We start from the raw sequence: 25,833 nt of genomic DNA on the forward strand, positions 1-25,833 counted from the left end.
CCACCTACTTGGTACCTTGCTACTGCATTTGCAGGTAGAGCAGACAGAACTCCAGGATTTAGAGGATGCGTGTCTGAAACTGAATGTTAAGTTATTCCAACTCTCAAGTTCTGACCAGATGTGATTTTTAAAAAAATCAAAACCTAATATCCTTCATTTTTTTGTGCCTTTAGGTGGAAACATCCGTTTAATCCAGGCTGCAGTAGCATTGTCCCATATTAGGCATATAATACACAATGTGTATCCTGCCACGCCGATTATTTTCTGTGGGGATTTTAATAGCACACCATCGACTGGAATGTATAGTTTTGTCAGTAATGGTAGTATTGCTGAAGATCATGAGGACTGGGGCTCAAATGGAGAAGAAAAGCCATGCAGAATATCTCTGACCCATCCACTTAGGCTTAAAAGTGCTTGTGGAGAACCTGCCTACACTAATTATGTTGGTGGCTTTCACGGATGTTTGGACTACATCTTCATTGATGCAAATGCACTGGAGGTTGAACAAGTAATTCCATTGCCAAGTCATGAAGAAGTAACCACTCACCAAGCTTTACCAAGTGTTTCACATCCATCAGATCATATAGCACTAATATGTGATTTGAAGTGGAAGTAGGCTAAATTCTTGGCATCTATTCCTTACTCCGAAGCAAAAGATTTTTTCAATTTGGAAATTTAGAAGAATTCAGCTTGAATTCTGGGTTAAATATCAATTTTTACAAAAAAAAATTAGATTAAAACATTCACATGCATTATATCAGATTTTTCAGCTCCTTGTAACATGTTGTGATTATACCCAGACTGCTCTTTTGATTGTCCTTTTTTATGCTGATAAGCAAAGCGGTCGATGTTTAATGATGATTTAAACTGTATTATCCTTATTTTTCGGGTGGTTTTTACATGGTGATTAAGAGCATTTTTGTAGTCTAATATGATTGGCCACATAGCTCTTTTTATACAAATTGGTACAGTGAAGAGAATTTTGGTATTTTCAGTAAGTAGCGTGCCCACTCAGTCTGTTGTTACTTTTTGAGAAGGCACTCTGATAAACTGCCCAACTGTTTACATGTAAGCCACTACTATAAACAATCTACATTAAATTTCACATTCCAAAAAACTGGCGACTGCCTTCTCTCATGTTTTGCAGCTACTTAATGTAACCCAAAATTGGTGTGCTTAAATAAAAATCATGTCTGTATCTCGTGTTGAATTTTCTTAATATGCTAACAGATCTTCAAAGCCTTCAATAATCAGTCGGCCTGCTTTGTCTCAAATATGTAACCAGTATCACCCCACAGCTAGAATGCTTAACTCACGGTTATATTTAATTGCCTTTCTAGTTCTCATGTTTTTAACACATTCTTGATTTTTTCAATTTTAAAGTAGAATATCTGTTTCATAGAATAAATTATGTCTACGTACATGAAATGCACTGTTCAGAAATAGTTTAGATACTGTTCATGTGAGAAAAACATGAGAAAAACATGGTAGAACTCTCTGTATGTGGTTTTGATGTGTACATGAGGTTTGCGACCATTGTATTTACCAGTATAAAAAGAAATAGTAATAATATGGGAATACTGCCCTATTAACGAAGCTACAAGTTTTTGGATATTACTATAGATTTGTTCTTGGAATAGCAAAGCACAGAATTGCATAAGAACGCATATTGGTGATCAGTTTCAGAGTGGTTGCCATGTCAATATGCTGCAATAAAAACAGCCTTGTGGCATCTGAAACATTAATGTAATGTGGCATAAGCTTTTGTGAGCTTGCGCCCAGTCAGGTGCATGAAGCATTAGTGCACATATGTGTATGTAATATTCCATTTATGGTCATATGGGAGTGGTCTACTTTTCTGTTCCTCAGAAGTGCTACTGTGTGCATAGGACTGCAGTGTATTCTTGAGGTGCTGTGTCATGGCATTAATACTAATTTGTATTCTAAAAATGGTCAGTGCACCCATTTAACAGTTGGTCCATTGAGCAGAAAACTTTCAAGAAACTGATTAAGTTCTTTCTACTTTCCAAGAGAAGTAGGTGCCACACAACAAAACATCTGTCTGTACATTTCTAGCTTTGCTTCACAATTTCTCTTACCTGGAAAAAGGAGAAACAGCCTGTAATTGCTGCTTTATATCATCACAGAGAAGCTAACCAGTATTTCACATCTTGCTTGCAATAATGAGGTGAGAAACATGTTGCTTATTATTACTGTTAGAATTAAATGTCCTTCAAATTCCAGGAGCACCACTATATTCCAAGATCTGTAGGAGGGATAAGAATTCTGAACAGAAGTTCTGTGGATCAGCAGCCATTGCGGTGTCAAACATGCAGCCCGGGGGCTGGATCAGGTCCCTGGAGGGCTTCTATCAGGCCCGCAGTGGAACTGGCTGTCTGCTGCTTCTTCCAGTTCTGCTGCTGCTGCATCATCATTGGTTTGCAGCTTACAGATAAACACCTGAACAGCATACTCAAGATTGCAACAGCACAGATATTTTGAAGCAAGAATTCAAAGCAAGAGGTGTCAGTTATCAGACACTGTTAAATAAAATATCTCAAGAGTGCTAATGATTTAAGCATGTTTTTATTTTAAGTTAAAAAAACCCTTTGTGTTTGTGTCCTTTATAAAGTTTATATCTCAGCTACCTGGCATTACATTTTATGACACACATGGCCCGGCCCAACAAGGTCTCATTTATGTCAGATCTGGCCCTCATGACAAATGAGTTCGACACACCTGCTTTAACTGAAGTTGCCTGTGTTTGCTGTCAATCACTGCAAATTTAACCTGAGTAACGAGGCTAGGATATGGTGCCCAGTAACCATTTTGTCAAAATAGCAACACCAACTTCCTATTCAAAAGTAATTTTTCCTGAGTTGTCCTGTTGCTGTTGAGAGTGATGTCTAAATTGATCTTGCGAACTGGACCTTCCATTGTGCAAACATGGAGATGCATCTGAAGCTGTCTTTATTGTAATGTGAAAATCAGGTAGTTGTGGGGAGTAATGACTGTTTAGTTTGCAGTTTTCTGAAGTCTGCATTTATTCTGCAGTTCCATTTTAAAATGTGAACAAGTGTATCACCTTGTTAGGTAAAGTGCTATTTTTCTTCTCTAAATGGGGAACTGATACCAAGAAATGGGTCTAGTTAGCCCAAATATTCCAACTCTAGAGAGTTCATTATATGAGACTACGTGTGAAAGATCAGAGGTGTATTGAAGTAAAGATTTAGCATCCATTTTACCATGGAAACTATTCTTCTTCAAATAGGTTTCCAACAGGTAACCCACTTGCTGCTGCAGAGCAGCTTATATATCTATATAATCCTGCGAAAGATGACAAATAGGTCTAGGCTTTTCTTAGAAAGCTTTTATACAATTTTCCTCTGTGCTGCTTAGCTGATGGTTTCACTCTAGGTGCTTTTCCTAACCCATGTTCTCTTTCTAGGATAAACCAAAGCATAGGAAATTTGAGGGGAGTAGCACAGCATAGTCTTCATTAGTCAGAACTTCTCATTAAAGGAAAGGTTGTAAATCACTTCAGCATTTGAGCTACATTTTAAAGCATTTATTTGACATTTTTCCAGCATAATGAAAAGTTTTAATGAGCTTAACCATGTGTCTCTACATAGGAGCATCCCCTCCATACATACCCAATTTGGGATAACCGTTGATCAAAATACTGTATAGGTTTTCATACAATGTTGCGCTGCGGGATGTAGAAAAGGATGAAATACTCTGCCTACCAAAGCACATGATCTGCAGACTTGTGTTACATCATATGGAAGACTAGATTTAGGAAAGGGGGACTATCACTCAACTATGTTCACTAGCCCTATCACATTAAACAAATTATTGGATTCAGTCATGGTTTAATGCTCTCATTATTCAGAATCAGATGTGGAACAGATGAAGTATGCTCCAGAGGTTTATATGGTAGAGTTTAGGGAGATCCACATTCAAATTATTGTTCAGCTATGACTATAGATACCTTGCAGGACAGGAGGTGTTAGCAGCCAGACCCCTCCTGCGGAAGGGCAGTCTTATTCAAGACACCTGTCTTTAATTATCACCCTCAAAATCATGTGTGTACTGTTCAACCTGGCCCAGAAGTGGAACCAAGATGGAGCTGGAAATAAAATGGACGCTGGTCAGAGACAAGCCTGGGAAACAATTTTGGGTAGGTGACTCACGGTAGCTGACGTGGTAGTAGCTCTCCTTCCCACCCCAAAAGAGACACTTAATCTCAACAACTGGTTTATCAGGAAAGGCAAAAACCTTTACATGACATCACACCTGGTCACGCTTCCTCTTGCCCATTCTCCCGAATTAAACCGATAGCCTCTCCTATCCTATATTCAAGGGTCATCAGCAATGTTCCCTCTAAGCTGTGGAGTCTTGTGAGCAAAAATTCTACTTTGTGAGCTACTGGCATTAAAGTTGTGAGCGAGCAGTTTGGCTACTGCATAAACAGTTTGCTCTGGAGCCATCCTTCCCGAGCCAAGACAAAAATGTGTGAGCTGGAGGCTAAAAAACTGTGAGCTAGCTCACACTAACTCAGCTAAGAGGGAACACTGGTCATCAGAGAGAACATTAACACTTTTAGTTTACATCAGACAATCTCATCAAGTGCCATTAGAAACACTCATGTAAACTGTCAAGAGTTTCCCTAGGTCTTTGTCCACCCTGGGAAATCTAATCAAGGTATTGTTGTAGGAACACACATGGCAGACTGCCTTAACGCTAAGTTTTCCTATAACTGGACACACTTTGGCTTGCGCAGTGTGTGGATGTTCTGAGTGTTAAACATTGCACCCCTGCTCTCTATGGGTTTCTTCCTTCTCTCTGGGAAACACTGGCCGTTTCACCGCCTTCCACGGACCTCGCTTCTGCAAGACTTGGTAAATATCGCCTTTCCCTGCTATTCTGTTATTTTCTCTTAGTTTGTGTGTTCCCCCGTGTTCTTTGTGTGTATCTTTTGCTCTTTATTTCTTTTAATAATAAAACACCTTTCCTGTAGTACCACTGTCTATTTGAGAGTTCTCGGGGAACAATCTCTGTAAATTTTGGTGAAGATCCCCTAGTTACCCTCTCTTGTTAAGCTAATTTTTCCCACTGATTACTAAACTACCATTCCTGGTAACAGAGAGAGGAGTCAGAATCAATGAATAGAGAAGTCATAATCCACAGGGATATTCCATATGCCTGGAAGAAACACGGGATACCCATGTAATGAATAAAATCAGGTATTACTTTCACACTGCTTAGATAATTGTCCTGATTGTGATGAAATTCCAGAGAAGAGAAAATGGCTTGTGGAGTGAGCAAAACAGTGTTCCAGTTGACCCCACTAACTTAGGGAGTTAATCATGGAACTGATGCAGGAGGCAAAGGGGGAGTAAGTGGGTGTCTTTTTTATTGGGGCTGTGTGCCTGTGAAACTTTGGGTTTTGGTTTTAAATGTCTTTCTACAGCTTGTTACAAGCACATGGTCCTAGTGGGAGTGGGTGTCCTGGAACACACCAGGCACAAGGTGGGTCAGCTGAGCTGGAGTGTGAGTGAGATGAGGTGTGGGCATAACTGGCAGAGTGTGGTCAGAGTCCAGCTCCCAGGTAAAACATGGAGTAAGCAGTTTGGTGCAAGAACAGGTTTGGGGACAAATCGTCAAGAGACCAAACGGTTCAAAGGGTCAGGGTCACAAGGCAGAGTCAGTGGCAGCGAGGTCAGGAGTAAGATGATGTGTTGCTTCCATAGCCAGTCTCCCCCCCTTCTCCACCCTTTATAACTGAGACATTCATCTTGCATCTGGATTGCACCATGCAGATGCGTGTGCACACATCCTCACTGTCCAGATCCAGGTGTCTCTGGGCTGCTAATCACACACTCCGCCTTCTTTCCAGCATCTCATGTTGAGCCCTCCTCCATCTACATTCCAACTGTTCTGGAGATTGGGGAGCCAAGATGGATGGTGGGATGAAGAAGAAGAGATTGGATTTATACCCTGCTACCCAAAGGAGTCTCAGAGCAGTTTACAATCTCCTTTCCCTTCCCCTCCCCACAGCAAACACCCTGTGAGGTAGGTGGGGCTAAGAGAGCTCTGAGAAAACTGCTCGTGAGAGAACAGCTCTGAAAGAACCCAAGGTCACACCAGCAGCTGCATGTGGAAGAGTGGGGGATCAAACCTGGTTCTCCCAGATTAGATGCTGCTTATCAGTCTGTGAATGGTTATTTGGCAAGGCAAAAGTAGCTTTCTGTAGCAGGCTGTCTGTAACTGGCTGCGAGCTGGAACTGCCTTCATATGCACATTCCTCTTCTGAAGTCTGCTGCCTTTTCAGGGTTAACTGCCTGGCTGACTCATGACACCATCCCCTCCCCCCCAGGGACCCCTCCATCTGAAGGGCCAGGTTTCTGCAGGTACAGATGATGAAAAAGAGAAGAGATTGGATTTATACCCCGCCCTTCACTACCCAAGGGAGTCTCAGAGCGGCTTACAAACTCCTTTCCCTTCCCCTCCCCACAACAGACACCCTGTGAGGTGGGTGGGGCTGAGAGAACGCTGACACAAACTGCTCTTTCAGGAACAGCTGTGCCAGAGCTTGTGACTGACCCAAGGTCACATCAGCAGGTGCAAGTGGAGGAGTGGGGAATCAAACCCGGTTCTCCCAGATTAGAGTCCACACACTTAACCACTACACCAAATTGGCATACTAAGTCAGGGGCATGGAGGTCTACTGTTACTGGGATACCTGTGTGACCCTTTGAACATGGCAAGTCTGTGATGAATTCCAGAGAGACTAAACATCAGGGTCTTGTGGAAGTAGGCAGAGGTTTTAATACTCTGGATGGCCTGCCAGGAAGATCCTTTGCCTGCCTAAAGGTTTCAGGAGAATCCACACACAGAGCTACATCACTCTGGATTCGGGCCACCAGAACTCGGGTCAGGAGATGTACTGTTTTATGATGCCCAAAGTGTCCGGTGGGTTTAGCTTCATGGACAAGTTGTAGCACCTCCGCCTTCAGTGGCCCTGGTGGCACATATACTCAACCCCGGTGGGTAAGAGTATCTTGGTCTTCAGCAAACCCAGCTTGCCTATTTTGTCTCAGGTCCTGGAGGCTTTGGAGGTGCTTTTGGGCAAATGGTTCTTGTTGATTCCGTATTCAATCTTGTGACAGTGGGTGTTGAGTGGCAGCAAAAGTTTCAGGGGGCAAGATCGTGGCTATTGGTTGTTCCTCCGTTGGGGAGATGGCATATTCCGGCTTCTGGGGAAAAGCATCTGCTTAGTTTGGTAGCTGGGAATGTATGTGATCTTGAAGCTGAACCTGGAGAAGAATAGGGACTGGATTCGAGCAGATGCTTTTCCCCAGAAGCCGGAATATGCCATCTCCCCAACAGAGGAACAACCAATAGCCACGATCTTGTCCCCTGAAACATTTGCTGCCACTCAACACCCACTGTCACTCCAAGATTGAATACAGAATCAACAAGAATCTGTCTCTGGTTCAACCGTCTGGCCGTCTGCAGGTGTTCCAGGTTACGGTGATCTGCGCGCACCTACACTGGATTCGAGCTCCTTCCAGATGATGCCACCAGACCTCAAATGCAGCCTTGATAGCAAGCAGTTCTCTTTCTCAAATAGTATAATTTCTCTCCACTGGGGTGAGTTGGCGGGAATAATATGCACAGGGTTGTAATGCATTTGTGGATGCTTCTTGCTGGGAGACCACAACCCCAATTGCTGTGCTGGAGGTATCGGTTTCCACTGTGAAGGGTAGACGAGGATCTGGATAGTACAGGAGGGCTTCTTAAGTGAACTGAGTACTGAGGCTTTGGAATGTTTCTTCGGCCTCAGGTGTCCAATGGAAAGGTTCTCGGGGCCACAGGAGTCTCGTTAAGGATACTATTGTGGAGGCAAATTCTGGGATGAATTGCTGATAATAATTGTCAAAGCCTAGGAAATGCTGCCAAGAAAGTACAGCTTCAACTTTTTTGGTGTCCATTGTAATTCCTTGAGGAGAGATTAGGTGACTCAGGAATTCTACCAACTGTAAGTCAAATGTGCACTTTTCCAGACTGGCAAAAAGGCCGTGCTGTCATAGTCTCTGTAATACCATGTGTACATGCTTGGTGTGTTATGCCAGGTTCCTAGAGTAAGTCATCAAGAAAAATTATCACAAACAGGTCCAAAATATCACAGAAAATATCATTTGTAAATCGCTGGAACAAAGCCAGCGCATCAGAAAGCCAAAAAGGTGACTTCCGGTTTCGGCACTTGCCATGGTGGTCGCTTTCTCCCGGACCTCTGGGAGACGACAGCCAGAACCCGAGGCAAGGAGGGGGTGCGATCGTCTGCATCCCCCCATAGAGCCCTTGCGATGGGCTCCAAGCCATGGGATGCTAGAAGGCTTTCCCTCTGGCGATCCTGCCGGCGAATGGGTGGCCATTCATGCCCCGATGGTCCTGCTACAGAGTTTCCTGATGGAACTAGAAGCGCACACCGGAACAAGCACCGGGTGATCAAATGATTTGGTTCTTAAAGCGAACTGAAAACTGTGTTGCCATTGAACTGTGAGTTAAGTTAAAGTGAGAACATCGAAAAAAGTCGAAAGCTGCCCCATGGGAAGCAAGGGGGGGAGGGGACTCTCCCCCGAAAAGACAAATATAAGCAAACTTTACTGTTTAAGCGAGGGGGGGGCAGGCTTGTGAAGCGAAAAGACCGAAATAAAGGACTTTTAAGAACTTACCAAGCACATTGGAGAACTTTAGAGACTGTGATAACTTTTGGTGAAAAGTAAACAATTCCTCAAAAATGGCGCCTCCAACAAGGAAAGAGGAGAAAGATAGCGAAAGCTAACTCTGCCGGAAGTGCTAGTCCAGCGAGTGTTGTGCTCAGATAGGACACAACTTCAGACCTGCAAAGGATATTAAATGAAGCACTACGCCCTCTGCTGGAACAGGTGACGACAATAAATCGAAAACTAGACACACAGCAAGCCCAAATTAACGAGACTGTCAAAAAGATAGATTAAACTGAGCAGGAGCTTAAAGAAGTTGATACCAATGCCAAAAAGCTACAAAAACAAATGCAGGCAATGGAGAAGAAGCGTCAAACAGATGAGTCTCAACTATTACAGTTGCAAATGGAAAAGGCAAGCTATGCCCTAAGATTCCAGGGAATCCCTGAGGAAAAAGGGGAGAATCTCATACAGATAATGTGCGAAGCCTTGGGGCAAATGGCAGATATTAAAGTGGAGACTTTGCAAAGCGATATTGATACGGTCTTTAGATCGTATACAGAATTTATAAGGAAAAATAATCTGCCGGGAGAAGTGATGGTGAGATTCTCCAGAAGAAGTGTGAGAGATCAAATTCTCAAAGCGGCTAATGGAGTTACCCTGAAAATTAAGGGCAAAGAGATAAAGGTCTTAAAAGATATTCCATTTGAAATAAGGAGGAAAAGATGCAAATATAAAGACTTAGTCTTATTTCTACAAAAGAAACAAATTGCCTACAGATGGATTTTGCCTGAAGGAGTCATCTTTAAGTTCGTGAATGGAAAAGAGAAAACTGACACTGTGGAAAAGGCAAGAGAATTCTTGTATCTTCATAGCTGTCCAGCAGATGTGGAAGAAGAAAAAGACAGCCCCAAGGAGGGTGGCGGAGATGGAGTGGAGCCATCTGCTGGTGAATAATCAGATTCAAATTTGGGGGCTGCGGCCCCAAAAATAGGCTATAAATTGAGGAAGACAAAGGGAAAAAAATGAGTTATCATAATTCTGAAGTTCTAAAAAATGTTAAAACTATGTTTTCTTAGGCTCTTTATGAAGTCATAGTAGACAATGATTTTATTTAGACTTGAAGTTTAATAGAAGGAGGATGAATATGTTCAATGGTTTCACATGAGAACTTATATAAACATATAATATTTTTATAGCTGTTTGTATGACACCCACTCTTGGGTTTTTAGAGGTTTCTTTTCTTTATCCCATAGTTTGTAGACCCTTCCATATTTTTTCATGTAGTGTTTAATTATAGAAAATGCAATAAAAGAAATCCCCTTCGGGGGGCCAAAAAAAGAAAGAAGGAAAGGCAAAAAGGCATCACTAAATACTCAAATTGGCCATACCTCATGCTGAATGCTGTTTTCCGCTCATCACCCTGCCGGATGCATACAAGGTTATAAGCACCTTGGAGGTCCAACTTTGTATAGACCTTAGCTCCCTATAGGTATTCCAAGAGTTCAGGGTTGAAGGGCAATGGATAATGGTCCCCAATGGTGATTTTGTTCAAAGTGCAGTAGTCATTGCAAAGCCTTAGTTCCCTGTTTTTCTTTTTGATGAATACCACAGGAGCCAAAGAGGTCGAAGGGAGTATGAACCTTCGTTGTAGATTATTCGGTAGAAAATCTTGGCGTGCAGCCAGTTCAGGTTCCAATAACGAATACAGACACCTAGCTGGTAGAGGCGTGCTTGAGACAATGTCAATGGCATAGTCATAAGGCCAATGAGGTGGCAACTGTTCAGCTCCCTTCTCTTCAAACACATCCAGATAGTCTGCATATTTATCAGGAAGAGTGAGATTAATGGGACAGCAGCAGCCAATACAGCTGGTTGGTTCTAATGTGGGCATGGGTCTTGGTATTGAAGCTCCTGCTGGGTCCACCCAATGATGGGATCATGAAGTGCTAGCCTCGACATCCCTAGCACTATTGAGAAATGAGGCATGTTCACCACATCAAAAAAGCTGCTCCTGATAGTGTTGAATCAGCAAGATGAGGCTGGGTCTCCTTGGTGACCGGGCCTGAACGTAACAAGCGGCCATCGATAGCCTCCACCAGAGTGGGCATCCCTTTGAGGCAGAGAGGTACCTAGTACTGGTTGGCACGCTTTGAATCCATAAAGCAAGAGGCCCCAGAGTCTATCATGGCATACACCAACAGCCAGCGTGTCTGGTAGGCGGAGTTTCACAGGGAGCAGTTGTCCAGGGTTGCTGCAGGAGGCAGCACTGGATCTGACAAAATGGCCCTGCTCCCCCTTAGTACAGGCAGAGGTTCATGGAGTGGTGCCTGTTCTTCTCTTCAACTGACAGTCAAGGGTGTGCAGCTCCCAACTGCATGGTCTCTCTTTCCTCCACTGCTAGTGTCCCTGGAGAAAAGTGGCTAGGCAGAGCAGGGGCTGGTCTCCTTAGTTCCTTTCCATGGCAGTTTTCTGCACGTACCCGCTTCCAGCTGCCCATCTGTCCAAAGGCAGAGCAGTATTAAGTTCTGAAGGGTTGCAGGGCACTCCACTTGAAAATCTCATCCAGTATTTCATCAGATAGCCCCTCCAAGTACTGGTCAACTAATGCAGCTTCATTCCATCCCAAGTCCTGAGCCAAAAGCTGAAAATCCATGGTATATTTAGTAACAGCACCCTTCCAGTGTCTAAGCACATATCTTCCAATTGGCATTCTCGGCTTTTGGGGGGGTTGGCAAAGGCATTGCTCATGTAGGCCACAAAGTTTGTAAAATCCTCCAACAGTGTGGACCATTTGGCTGCCTGAGTCTTTAAGAGTCTGAGCACAAAGCAAACTTTCACTTTGTCAGTGGGGAAGTACTGAGTAGGGGTGTGCATTTGGTATAATAAAAAATACTTTATTTGTATTTTTCGGGTATCACTGAAGCAGAATGCAAGCAGCACTGTGCAAATGGAGTGGCAAGTTTCAGGCAAATGGAGTCCCAAGCGGTGAGTTTTCAGGATCCCTGGATATTTCCCAAATCCTAATGGAAATATCTGGAAATACTGGTATTTTTCAGGTTCAAATAACCAAACCTGTGGTTTTTTTCACACCCCTAGTCCCAAGTACGCAGCTCCATGTAGAGCTGACATTGAGCCAGGAAAGCAGGAAATTCTTCAACATCCCCCCCAAATTTCTCTGGAGGACTAATTGGGCACTTTTGCTGCGGTGAACAGGCATAGGAGGTGCATTGTGAAGACCAGCAGCCTGTTGCTGCTGGAGTGCAGCTACAGCATTGTGGAGATGAATTACCTGTGCCTGGAGCACTTGGGTCTCTGCAGCTAAATCCTCCTGTGCAGCAGCGACACCTTCCATTCCATGGAGGGAAATAAAGTTAGGGGTGGAAACCAACTGTCCTGGAACATGCTAGACACAGGGCAGGTCAGCTGAACTGGAGCACGAGCAAGACAAGGTGTACACACAACTGGCTCAGTGTGGCCAGAGTCCAGCTCCCAAGTCAAACATGGAGTAAGCAGTTTGGCAGCAAGAACAGGTTCAGGGCAAATCCAGAAGTCAGAATCCAAACACGGCCCAAAGGGTCAGGGGGTCTTGCTTTTGCTGACTGAGATAAGTCATCTGATGGAGCTTGGGGGAGGAGCTACACATCCCAGGTATAAGCAGAGTTAATCAGAAGTAAAACTTCAGAAAGTGTACGAACAACAGAGGGAGTTAATTATAGGAGTTAGTGTGGGGAGATGACCAAATCTTTAAGCGAGACAAATAAAGCTGCTGTGACAGCCCAGCATTAAGCAAGGAAATCTAACTATACCACATTAACTTCCTGGGTACCGGATTCTACCTTGTTTCAGGTAAGGACCTTTTCATACCCTTAACACACTTAAACCAAAGCAGCTATGAAGTTAGAACGCCAGCAGGGTTTTTGGGACTATCCAGTGTTTTGCAAAGTGTGTCATGCATACAACATGTAAGTTGACAATAAGGTAAGCAAAAAGAGAACCTGAGGAGCTGACGGCCAAAAATGTTAAGACAAAAGTATTTCTTCAATCATATTAACAGCAGAAAACTCACTAGGAAGGCAATTGGGTCTTTGGATGACAAAGGATTGCTTTAAGGAAGATGGGAAATGACAGAGAAAACAAATAAATTCTTTACATCGCTTTGCATTCTTTGTTTCAACTACAAAAAATACGGGGCACATATCTATGCCAGAGCAACTGTTGTTAGAAAGTGTCTTTCATATTGAGATGAGAGATGAAGTTTAAACAACTATTACACAAACTGACCACCAGTAAATCTACAGTTCCAGATAACATACACCTGAGGGTTCTTCAAAAACTCAAATATAAAACTGTTGCTTTACTAACTTGCCACTAAAATTGGCAAGGAAATTACAGGCCAGTTAGCCAAAGATGTGTTCTGAACTGGCTGAGACTAACATTGAAAGAGATAATGGGTTTGCTCTGGAAAGCTCAATGAAAATGTTGGCCCAGCATGTGGCAGCAATGAAAAATGCAAACTCCATGCTAGGTATTATTAAGAAAGAGACTGAAAATAAAATGGCCATACTGCATGCAGTCCTTCTTGCGGTATCTCAGAAAGGACACTGCAGAACTGGGAAAATATGAAGGAGAGCAATCAAGATTGGCACACCTTTTCTATGACAACAGACTGGAGACAACAGTCTTGAAAAAAGGCTGCTAATGGGAGGCATGACAGATGCTTATAAAATTATGCATGGGTTGAGAAAATCTTGGGGGGGGGCACTCAAATTATTGGGAAGTAGGATCAGAACAGATATAAGGAAACACTTCTTTACTCAATAATTAAAATGTGGAATTCACTGCTGGGGGTAGTAATAGCCACAATAATAGACACCTTTAAAGGGGTTTAAGATTTGTGGAAGAGAGTTCTATCAATAGCTACTAGCCACTGTGAATGAAGGGAGCCTCCATCTCCAATGGTAGCAAACCTGAATACCAGTGATGAGAGGTGGCGGCAGCAGGGGTGAGCCTTAGCCCCTACACCCTATTTGGCCTCCAGGGCAACTGGTTGGCTACTGTGTGAAACAAGAGCCTGGACTAGATGGGATTACCAGTCTGATCCAGCAGGTCTTTATGTTCTCATGCTATATGCGTTGGTCAGCAGCTACATGACCTAACAGGTTGCTGTATTAATACCTGCTCTTTCAAAAAAAAAAAAGCTCACTTACTTTATCAAGGTAAAAACATACTATCCAATAGAGATGTTGCTTTTCAGAGTAAATATAGCCATAATTTTTCAAAACAATGAGCCATAAAATACTCTTGGCCAAAGAAAATTTAAAATCATTTAAAATCATTTGTTATACCTCTGCATCTTAAATTTAGGGTGCCAATTAAAAGAAAATCAGTAATTGTGTTTGTTTGAAATTATTTGGGGTAAGATAAAGTGAAAAATTGTTTTTAGACAAAGGTACATCCAAATGGGGATCTTCATTTTTTCATCTCTAGATGGGCATTGCTAGAAGGCATGCCAAATTTAGGTTTTCCAAGCATAAAAACACAGGAAAACTTTCTCTAGCTAATCATGCCTTCTCAAATTAAGTATGAAACAGACACACTCGTTGGGCAGTTTGTACTTTATTACAATTTTTACTGTTAGTTTCATATCTGGACATCTTAAAAGGATTTAGATTTACAGCATCAAAACACTTACAGGATTTTAGCCTTGATGATTAACCAGCTACACTGTACATAAGTTTAACTGCCCATCTTAATTTTTTGCCAAATTGAAAACAGTTCAAAGGCTATTCAGATTTTTTGTGTGTTCAAGGTACAGAAAAAACTCCGTTTATTGAAAAAGAATAATTCCGTCACACATTCATATTATCAGTTCCACAAACTTAAGATTCAAGGAGCATACACAAAGCTATACATCTGTATCATTTATTAGGAATAATTCTGAGTAGGTTACGAAGAAATTAATCCATTGAGTCTTTAAGAATTTTCCAAAAATCTGTCTTTATGAAGATATGTTCACCAATAAACAGTAAAACTTCCAAAGAACTATTATACACTGGGCAAAACAGGCTGATACCAAAAAGCAACATGCAACAAAAAGATACAATATAAAGGAAGACAATCTGCTGAATATTAAAAACCTCAACAAGCTCGTTGCAACCAGTACAGAAATATTCTACCAATCAGATTCAATTCACACAGAGGCAAAAATGGGCTTACAGAATCCAAAAGGTTAATAAAATGTTCCTCAGTGCAGAAGATTTGAATAGTGTTTTAGAGCATTTTCCTCACTGGAACAATATTAGGAAGTGTTACGAGGGAGAGAAATAAATATAAATGGAATGCTAGATTAAGTCAGCAGACTGTCTAAGGAATGGAAATATCAGTAACTTAAAGAAAATGGGGGGAAATATCTAAAACATACTTAATTTAATTGGGGCTCAAGAAGCATTCAAACAGATTTCAAAAGTCACAACTATATTCAGGCATTTCGGCTAACAGTAGAAGTAAAAATCAGAAGATACACTTGTTTTCCAAATTAAGGAGGTGTTGTTTTTTTAACCCAAGTATATTGTTACCTTGGCAACATATATCTTGGTAAACATTAATTGGCAACAATATAAGTCAAAATGCTGTAATATCCTGCCCAAACCAGTTCCAGATACGGTATAATAACCAAGATGCAAACTAATTTTGTTGTAACAAGCCTAGACCACTTATATCAAACATGTCCCGGTGTGAAAGTCATCCAGTTTCGGTTAGCGTTTTGAAAGCTCATTTGACAGCCAGTCAAGTCCCTCATACAGACCGGTTCCTTGTGTAGCACAGGTAGCCTGAACATACCACTGTTGAGAAGGGAAGGAATAACATGAAATGTTTAATACTGTGCCTTCCACTTTTAAACATGATTAAGAATTTGCTACAGGAAAAAAAATCAAGAAAGCATTTCCATGTTTTCATTATCATGCAAGACTACTCTGAAAATAAGAGCAGGTCCAGGAACAGATATTCTAATGTTACTAAAGACAAACAGATGTAGACCTTTTGGAAGACCACTGGGAGCCCTATTTGGGGATGTCTACATTACAAACTTCTTTTAATGCACCATAACTTTAATCACACAATATAGAAATCTCTGATGAAAGACACGTGCCAGCTCACAGTACTCAGGCCAAGCAAAGGGAAAGATGGAAAGGGTGGCCTGGGCACATGAAACCTCCAGCTACAACCTTTTAAGTTTTGAAATTAAGGGGGGCCCCATGCTGCTGTTCAGCACAAAGGAAAAGTGGCCAGGCTTGGATTAGAAAAACCAAGCGAGACAATGCACCACCTGGTCCAATCAAGCGACAGATGAAATATGAGCTGGCAGGTGGCCCTACTGAGTTTGGCAATGTCCTACGTAATATAATGTTCTAACATCTTCAAAAAAATTAATAGCATAGCAGTAATTTGCTCCATCCCACCTGTGCATGCACACACAGAGGATTACTGTGAGAGGTAGCATAGATGAACTTAAACATATCAAAGCAAAAGAATACCATACACTGGCATACTTGCCATTTAGAAATTTTACTTACAGTTCTGTTGCGCAGGGACTGAAGGCCTAGTTTGTCTGTCATTTCACTGATTGCCATGGCATTTGGCAAGTCTTGTTTGTTTGCAAAGAGCAGCAACACTGCATCTCTCAACTCATCTTCCTGAAGCTGGTGGAGAAAACCATTTTAAGTTAAATTTTTTATAGTTACTTACAGCCAAACTACAAATCTATAAGAGGGAAAGCATGGCAACAACAGCCCCCTCCCCCATTTACAGTAGGTAACTGACAAAATTTCCAAGAACTCATTAGTCCATGTTAGTAGTGAAGACAAGGCATAGTATCAAATGAAACAAATGGCTTCAAGAAGGTTTTACTGAACAGAAATTTTCTGAGAAGACTTATAAGATTTGGCCTCAGCCAAATTAGGATTCAACAGTAAATCCTCAAAGGATCTGATGTTTGGGTAAATTAAGTCTTCCATACCTCCTGTTATTTGTCACACCTTTATTAGTGGCAATTTCCTTTCCATGATCAGGCATAGAAGGCATTTAAATTCAGATCAAAAGTCATAGTTACCATTTTCTGCAGCTCTTCTGCTGCTTCCTGAATTCTCTCCCTGTCATTGCTATCTACCACAAAAATGAGACCCTGAAAAGAAAGTGTTAAGCAAGCTCAGTGAGAAATACAGATCTGCAGCACTGATGAAGTAAAATCTACAGTCACCATCACAATTAAAGAAACTTTTGCCCTTCAAAAAAAGGTAATGTAATGTAAACATTTCAAGGGGAGGGAAAGGATCCTCACTCGCCACTCCAGACTGGAATTCCATATGAGCACTTCCACCACAGTGGACCTATCCTCAGAGAAGATTCATGCTCAGTATTTTTAATGCAGCAGTAACATATTACAAATTAGAAGAGAAGAAGATATTGGATTTATACCCCGCCCTTCACTCAGTCTCAGAGCGGCTTACAAACTCCTTTCCCTTCCCTTCCCCACAACAGACACCCTGTGAGGTAGGTGGGGCTGAGAGAGCTCTGACAGAAACTGCTCTTACAAGGACAGCTCTGACGATGGCTTGCAAGTGGAGGAGTGAGGAATCAAACACGGTTCTCCCAGACAGTGTTCCCTCTACGCTGAGTTAGTGTGAGCTAGCTCATATTTTTTTAGCCTCTGGCTCACAGATTTCTGCCTTAGCTCAGAAAGGATGGCTCCAGAGCAAACTAATGTATGCAGTTCACTCGCTCACAACTTTAATGCCAGTAGCTCACAAAGTAGGATTTTTGCTCACAAGACTCCACAGCTGAGAGGAAGCATAGCTCCCAAATTAGAGTCTGCGCACTTAACCACTACACCAAACTGGATAGAATAGAAAGCAATATTATTTCCACTTTTGACCTAGTTAAAGTGAAGGCGAGCAGCAGGCCACCATGAGTATTTCTATACTGATACAAGGGCTTAGCTGTTAAAGACCGCTGCTCCATAGAAATCAGCTCTGTTGGTTGGCATTGTGAAGAAACTACAACACCTCAGTGTAGGCTTTTAATTGAGTTCCAAGCTATGTTTACTCAGGTTTTTTACCATTTGTGCTCAGTCTTCCTTGTCATTTTAATTGCTTATAATTCCTTGTTAATTTACAAGGAGATGGTTCTACTGCACAGAGGGCACTGAGGTACAACAGTGTCAGTTGCCTGTTAATTCCATTAAGCTGACTAGGTCTGCTGGCCCCACAGAGCACTGTGGAATTTATTACTTTCAAGGGGCACGGCATTTTAACTGGTGTAAATGCCAGGGACTTGCACCCTAATCAAGTAAATATTTGGGTACAAGAGCACAATCAATATATCCTCCAAATCCAGACTTCTATTTACATAACCTGTAAGGAACAGATTGAAAATATGTGGTACTCCATGTATGGGGCTACCAAACTATTGAGGAACATCCTGTGGCTGCAATGAAGGGCATGGAGTCAAGTTTATTCAAGAAAACAAAATGTGGTTGGGTTCAACATTACAGAATTGCACAATATGGAGCCATATTTCACTTTGAAGCAAATCAACACTACACAAATTTACAGCACTGAAGTGTGATTTGCTCCCCATGAATGGGATGAAAGCATTTAACATTGTATTGCTTTTCACCTTTAGCTGGCATGCACAAAGGCAGGTAAGCTTCTTGTCCATCAACAGCCCTAAGACTACCAAGATGATCTGATCAAGGAGCAGCAGGGAGCAGGCTAAGCCAGTGTCTGGATGCAATAATGGGCTTGATGAGGGCAAGTGGACAAACTGAATCCAGGCAAGACAGACATTATGGTAAGTGCATACAGGTTTTTAAGTGTTTTCTGCTTTGAGTAGGGCCACACTCTTCCCAAGTGAACAAGTTCACCACTTGGGTGTCCTGCAGAACTTTGCTTCACAGCTTTCAGGAAAGCTTTCTACAAGATAGCTGGGACCATTCTTTCATCTGGGATAATGCCAATGTCATCCATGCTTTGGTTAGCTTCCAGATTGGATTCAACAACATATGCTGTTGATCCTGAAGACTGTTTGGAAGATCTACCTAGTGCAGAACTCTGCATCTCATTTACTGAAGGGTTGCAAAAAGCATACCAATTTATTTATACTGAAATACTTATACTCAACTTCCCTCTTGGCTCAAGGTGTCTTGGGCATATCTGTACTGGGTTTGGGCTTGCTTCCAGATGCTGGGTTATTTTACCTTTAAAAGCTAAATAAACACAAGTTCCATCTACTTCCAGGAACACCTTTTTTCCACATATTCATCCTTGCAGCTAGACTTTTCAGGAAAGCTTTTTACAGGACAGCTGTGACCATTCATCCAAAACTACCATGATCACATTGCTTAGTGTTCCCTTCTTCTTGGAAGGGAAATTCATTAGGAAACACTGTGCCACTCCTAGCAAGATTCACGAAGGACAGATTCTTCTGTTCTTCTGCCAACACGGGAAAACAACTTTTTTCACACAAAAACTACGATTTTATCAGTATGCAGAAAAGTCTAGAAAAGTTACATACTGCAAGGTAGCTCAACATTTACAAAATGAAATCATGATTCTGACACTAGTCAAATTCACAACTTATTCAATTGTCTTTAAAAACCCAACATATCAGTCACTGAACTTTCCTGTGTTATAAAACAGAGCGAACAAGCAATGAATACCAGTTAGTTTGTGCCAATTAGAAGAGTGCCCTGAAAATTATAAAATACTCTAAACATTCTAGCATAAACTTTATTTTAAGCCATATTTATTATTTTCATCCACCTCAGGCAAAATTTTCAAGAGGCAGGATATAAATATTATGAATAATGCTTCATAGGCATGATTGCTTTGTAACAGATCATCAAGTAGATAATCTTACCTGTGTGTTCTGAAAATAATGCCTCCAAAGTGGTCGAATTTTATCTTGACCACCAACATCCCAAACTGTGAAACAGATGTTCTTATATTCTACTGTTTCCACATTAAAACCTGAAGAAAAAAAACACACACACAAATGATTATAACAAGCAGGACCAGTAAGCACTCAATGTAACAGTGTTGTTGACACTAGTCAGGTGCAACTCCTACCAGAACTTAGTAGACAGGACAATGGAGCTGCTCTAAAATTTCTGAAAACAACAATAGGATCTAAGACTAATAAAGTGAATTGTTAAAGAGCTGCAATTATGGCTTCATTTATAAATGGCCACCACCACCCCAATCAAGTTCTAGAAAATCCATCTTAGAAAATCTATCTATGTGCATGTCAATAAATACTTCTTTCTATATTGGATTTTGGTCAGTAGCATTGTTCTGGTTTCAGTAAATCTGCCCTCACAGACAATGACACCCCCCCCCTCCAGAGGAAGCCTCCTTACTTTCTCAGAAGAGAGTCACTGAATCCAAACCATAGTACAGAACAAACCCTTGGACTTTTACTCTAACATATTCTGTACAAATACGCTCAAGTAATTTCTGTCCTGCCATTCATAAATGAAAACAACAACACACCAGTGTTAACAATGCATTATTTTCTTACCAATTGTGGGAATTGTAGTGACAATCTCCCCTAACTTCAGTTTGTACAGTATAGTTGTTTTTCCAGCAGCATCCAACCCAACTAGAAAAATAAAGATGTTCATTATTAATTTAATAAAGCCAAAGCACACATTGCTCATTAAGATGTGACAATTAAGGGTGGTGTTGGAAAGTGCTGTCAAGTTGCAGCTAACCCATGGCGACCCCTTAGCATTTTCAAGGCAAGAGGTGGTTTGCCATTGCCTGCCTCTGCATAGCAGCCCTGGACTTCCTTGGTGGTCTCCCATCCAAGTACTAACCAAGGCTGACTCCTTTGCTTCCAAGATCTGATGAGACCAGGCTAGCCTGGGCCATCCAGGTCAGGGGGAGGTTACACTAAGCACTTACTCTGGACTAGTATGCCTCTCTACACTAAACGCCTGTCTGCAGATTAGCTGACATTTTGCCATTTTTAGCTTCAGCAAAATTTTGATACAGGGAGTATACCTGTACCAAAGCAATACTAGTGTAATTGTGAACCACTACTTTAGTACTTATGAAAATGGAGGAATATTAACTGAAATTTTTAAAATTTGAGATCCGTTCATGACATACTCAAAGAACTCTAGCAAATCTTAGATTTTATCTTTGTTCCAACCCTATTTTATAGTAAACTCTGCTCACCCTTCTGTTCTGATTGGCGAATTACTATCACAAAATGGGGCTCTTCAGCCATCTACTGAGAACTTGCTACTCATTCTTCCATACATAATAGAGGGTGCAAGTCTGCCATTTTTAAAATCAGTATCGTCAATAAAGCCAGTGTTTAAGGCTTCATCAAGTAATGGGACAGGGAACTTGCACGAGTTAAAGTGTAAGTATATATGCATGCAAAAACAACATGTAGGACTGAAGGGTACAACACATTCCATGCATTTCATAGTTAAAACAGCAATCTTTATAAACTGTTTAATTCTTATTTTAGAATATATTAAAATGCAAAGTCTGACCTACAAAAACAGAAACACTGAATTGTGTTAGAAATTACAGCCACTGCATATATTAAGAGATGCATGGTTTCCAGTCCTGAAAAAACACAAAATGCTCTACATCTTACAACAGATAAGATTAGAAGAATTTCAACAGTCAATCCATATGCAAAAGAACCTCCTCAGGAAAGCTCCTCCATTAGCATGTCACAGTCTGGGAAACTCCTACAAGACAATGACTCAGCCCTACCCCACCTTCCTGAGTAGATATATATTACCTGCCTACCATTTTTCTTCTCACATCGACACAAAGAGTACTCCATCTTTCTGTGTTATATCTCTGAGGATGCCAGACACAGCTGCTGGCGAAACATCAGGTACTACAATGCTAAGACCACAGCCATACAGCCTGGAAAATCTACAACAACTAACTTCAAGCATTTGTTTTACTATGGCCTCGGCCACACCGGCAGGAAAATGCGGGGGGGGAGGTGTGGCTGTTTGCCCTGGAGCAAACTAACACGCGACTGCGTGATCAGGCGTCGGGTTGAGGTCCCGTCTAGCTCCCGTGGTTAGGGGGGAGGTGCCGATCACAGACGTGGCAAAGAAGCGGAGCGGCAAACGGGGTTGTGTTTTGTTTTTAAAACTGAAATGTGTGCATGCTCCATTGGGTACTTGTGCACATCCGTGGAGACTTGGGGGGAAAAAAACCTTTTTGCGAGGGGACATGGGCAGGCGCCGGAACTACCACAGGAAATGCGATCAGACGCCCGCCCTTGCCCCGCAGTTTCCGGAAACTAGTACCCCCGAGGTACTAGTTTTTTACCCCGCATCTCCGCCGGGAAGCCTCGGGTGCGCCACGGGAGCTCTACGCTTCCCAGATGTGGTGGTGAGATCACGCCCGGAAAATCCGCCTATCTTCCGTCTCTCTAGCGTGCCTAATGCTCCGTGTGACCGAGGCCTTTATTACTTTCAGGACAATACTATGCTCTGGGCACATAAAGGAAAGGGGAAACCATGATATTGCTCTGGTGTAACTGCTTGCCTTGGTTGCTGCAAGATATTTTAAAAACAAATAAACCTAAGTGCAACCTAAGAAGAGATAGATTCCAGTCCAGTAGCACTTTAGAGACAAATAAGATTTTATGGGTATGAGCTGTTGAGATTCAAAGCTTGTTGATCTCTAAGGTGCTACTGGACTGGAATCTACCTGTTCTACTTCTGAAACAACCCTAAGAACAGTTTTTCCTGGAAGTAAACCCCACTGAATACACCTAAGCAGACTTGCTTAGGATTGCACTTTAAGTTTCTTTTAAAAAACAGGAATACTTCTGAAGGAGGAGGGTTTTGCTAAAGAAGTTCCTTCATACAAATACCATATCTAGTTTCAAACCACTGACCCCCCAGTCCAAACACTATTATTTTAGGATATCTAGGAAGAAACCACTGGATCGTTGCTTTGATGTTGGAAGATCTTCACTAACTCCATGTTTGTTTCTATGCACAATTCAAAAGTTGATTTTGACCTCTACAGCCCTATATGGCCTGACACCAGAGCATCCAGAAGATGGACACCACCCATTCAAACCTGTCCATTTGCTGATATTATTTGAGAAAGCTCTATTCTAGATGTCTTTTTCTTTATAAGAAAAATAGATGGTAACCAGAGACAGGGGTTTTTCTGTTGTGACACTCTGGCTTCAAAATATCACTCTTTTAGATCAGTAATATAAATAATTACAATCTGTATCTTTAAATGGTAATATTAAGTACCACAAGAGCCAAGCATCAGCTAATTTGTAGGAGGATGCCTACTGACTATAAGTAGCTTAGAGACATCATCTAGGATTCAAGAAAGGTCCAAAACCTCTAGAATACAGCTTCTAAAGCATGAAACATATTTTATGTGCTTTTATATGGATAAAATGCACATTATTTGTTTCATGCATGCAGTTTAGTCAAATGGAAGAATTTTGAATTTGTGGCCCAAGTTTCAGATGCAGTCAGATCTCTTCTGTATTTTAGTTGTTTTCTAAGGCTATCCCAAATATAGTTCAGGTGTTCTTTTTCTAGTTTAAAAACCAGTGTACAACATATACTGATGTTCTTAACAACTTCTGTGCACTCTAGTTTAATTTTAAAAATCAAAATGCATGGGGTACTGACTCACCAACTGCAAGAGAATGTATTTCATCTACAATATGGTACTGTCAAAATACTATCCCAGAGACACAAAAATGTAATCCTAACTAAACCAGATGTCAGGTTTCTGAAATTCTGTTTACAATAACAGAAGCTGAACCAAATTCCAACACTGAGGATCAAACATACAAATACACACACATACACACACACACACACACACACATATATATGCATGCACCAAACAGTACATGAACAGATCAAGAACTTAATTACATTGTAATTATTATTCTGATAACCTGAAGTGCATTAAAAAACAGGATCATGGCCAAGGGGTATTAAGTTTTGTAAAAATCTGTACTGTTGGTCAATTTCTAAGCATCAGAACTCAAAAGCAGGAGAGAGCAATATTATGCAAACCAAAAAACGGAACCATTTGGAAATATGTCTTTACTGCTGTTCTGCACCTCTTTCAGACAATTCAGAACTGTTTTTAGAAAAACTAAGCTATACCTAAACAACCAATACCAAGAAACTTGGGGGGAATTATGGTAGCATAGTATTTCATCATCTCATTAACTATAAGGGGAACAGGCAAAGAAATGGCAAGACGAAGCACATACTGGTGACATTTTCAGTTTCTAGACCACAATTATGCATATTATATAGGAAGACTGAGCAATTTTAAACACACGTCCTGCCACTTTATCTACCCCATAGAAAGATCACTCAAGCCTAATGATACTTCAGAACAGCCACTGTCCAATTAGGATAAAACCCTAAACCAGTATACTGGGCTATCAGCAGCATACAAAGAGTTCTATGTATTTTTCTGCAACTCAAAGTATTGATCTATTTAACCATTCATTCAACATGCACTAATTAAAAGCAAAGCTCTTCTCCCCTCAGCAGAGAAAATTTATTTTTACATCTCAGTTCACCATCCTCAACCATCCCACAATAAATATTAAAAGACCTCTTAACCATATCCTCTTTGAAATATTAATGGTATAAGACCAATGTAACTTATATGAGCAGATTTTCGATATTAATGGGGTGTGTGTGTGAAAAAATAAAACGGATGTAAATTCAACCGACTATAGAAAACAAGGGGACATTTCTCGAGGTAAGCCTCTCCCTACACCTTTGTTTGTGTGGATTTTAAAGATGGTTGTGACATGCTTTGAGCTTCTCTGCTGGAAGAAAAACAAGATTGCACATTTTAAAATAAAACAAGGACTGGGAAAGCCACACACACACACACACACGAACCATTGAAATTTCTCTTAGAAACACAGGAAGCCAATCACACTGAGACAGAACCCACATCCTGAAAGGGCGACTTAAGATAAGTCCTCTGGCTCCACGGGGGTTTCTCGGAGATGCTCTCAAAGGAGAGCCTCCGAAAGGCCACCGGCACCTCCCCCCCCCCCTCCTTCGGGCTACAGAGGCCTGGCCTAGCCCAGACATCCCCTCCCAATTACCAAGGCCGTTCCTTCGGCGCTCAAGAAGCACCGGGGTGGGGGTGGGGGGAGGGGAGCCCAGGAGGAAGCGCCAGGCCTCCGGCTGCTCCTGCCGGGGCGGGGTCGCCGCGGGGCTGGGGGAGCCCCTGCCTGTGTGCCTCACCCATGAGGATGCGCATCTGCTTCTTGCCGAAGAGACGTGAGAAAAGCGAAGAGATGGTGAGGCCCATGGCGGCTCCGGGTTAGGCGGGGGCAGCGGCGCAGGAAGCGACTGAGCGGGCAGAGTACGAAGGCGGAGGGAGGCAGCGGCCTGGGCCCCGGTGCCTGCTCTGTCTGTGCGTCCCTCTCTGTCGCTTGCTCGGGGATCCTCTCTCTTTCTCTCTCTCCCGTTCTCTCTCGCATCATCAAGGGCGCCGAAAGCGGCGAGCGCTGACGTGGGCAACGGCGGTGGTGGCTGCTGGCTGCCTGACTGAGGGCTGGTCCGAGTCCGGGAAACCTTCCTGGCTCTCTCCTTTTTTTCTTTCTCTCTCTGCCACGTCACGGCCGCCCCGGCTCCAACGCGGACAAAATCGCGTCACGCCCGCCACATCCTCACCGCAGCACCACCCACACGCCGAACCTACAACAGGCCTCACGACACACAGGAAGACTACGACTCCCAGCTGCTAGCCGCCCGCTGCTGGCGTTCACGGCTTCTGAATTTGAGCCGCACGGCATCATGGGAGACGTAGTCCGAAGGCAGTGCCGCTTCTCGTCCTTCCAAGAGAGGCATAAAGGCACGCAAGCGTGCTTGAGAAGTATAACGGCGGCTTCCCTTCCCCCTTTTCTGCCGCAGTGCCTGTTGGGAGTTATAGTCTCCATCATAAGACTGAGGCCCTTGTTAAGAACAGGTTGATTGGTCTGGAACTAGGTTTAAGCCTAATTCTGATTGTTAAAATAAAACGGTAGT

General features: G+C 42.2%; 2 protein-coding genes across 2 annotated transcripts in view; one reads left to right on the plus strand and one right to left on the minus strand.

The window, feature by feature from the left end:
- PDE12 (phosphodiesterase 12) overlaps positions 1-1,157 on the plus strand; it is a 4,875-nt gene extending 3,718 nt beyond the window's left edge. The window contains exon 3 of the mRNA XM_015407064.1: positions 174-1,157. Within this exon, the coding sequence (XP_015262550.1) occupies positions 174-616 (443 nt within the window). The 3' untranslated portion in view covers positions 617-1,157. The remainder of the gene's footprint in view (positions 1-173) is intronic.
- Positions 1,158-14,341: 13,184 nt separating this feature from the next.
- On the minus strand, positions 14,342-25,463 carry ARF4 (ADP ribosylation factor 4). Its single transcript, XM_015407062.1, has 6 exons — positions 25,048-25,463; positions 20,313-20,393; positions 19,653-19,762; positions 16,846-16,917; positions 16,310-16,435; positions 14,342-15,577 (listed from the first exon to the last, which is right to left on the minus strand). Exons 1-6 carry the CDS (start codon positions 25,112-25,114, stop codon positions 15,491-15,493), a joined length of 543 nt encoding a protein of 180 aa, XP_015262548.1. The 5' UTR covers positions 25,115-25,463; the 3' UTR covers positions 14,342-15,490.
- Positions 25,464-25,833: the final 370 nt, after the last annotated feature.

This window comes from Gekko japonicus, unplaced genomic scaffold (genome assembly GCF_001447785.1).
Source record: "Gekko japonicus isolate JY-2015 unplaced genomic scaffold, Gekko_japonicus_V1.1 scaffold2234, whole genome shotgun sequence".
In the NCBI taxonomy this organism is placed as follows: domain Eukaryota; kingdom Metazoa; phylum Chordata; class Lepidosauria; order Squamata; family Gekkonidae; genus Gekko; species Gekko japonicus.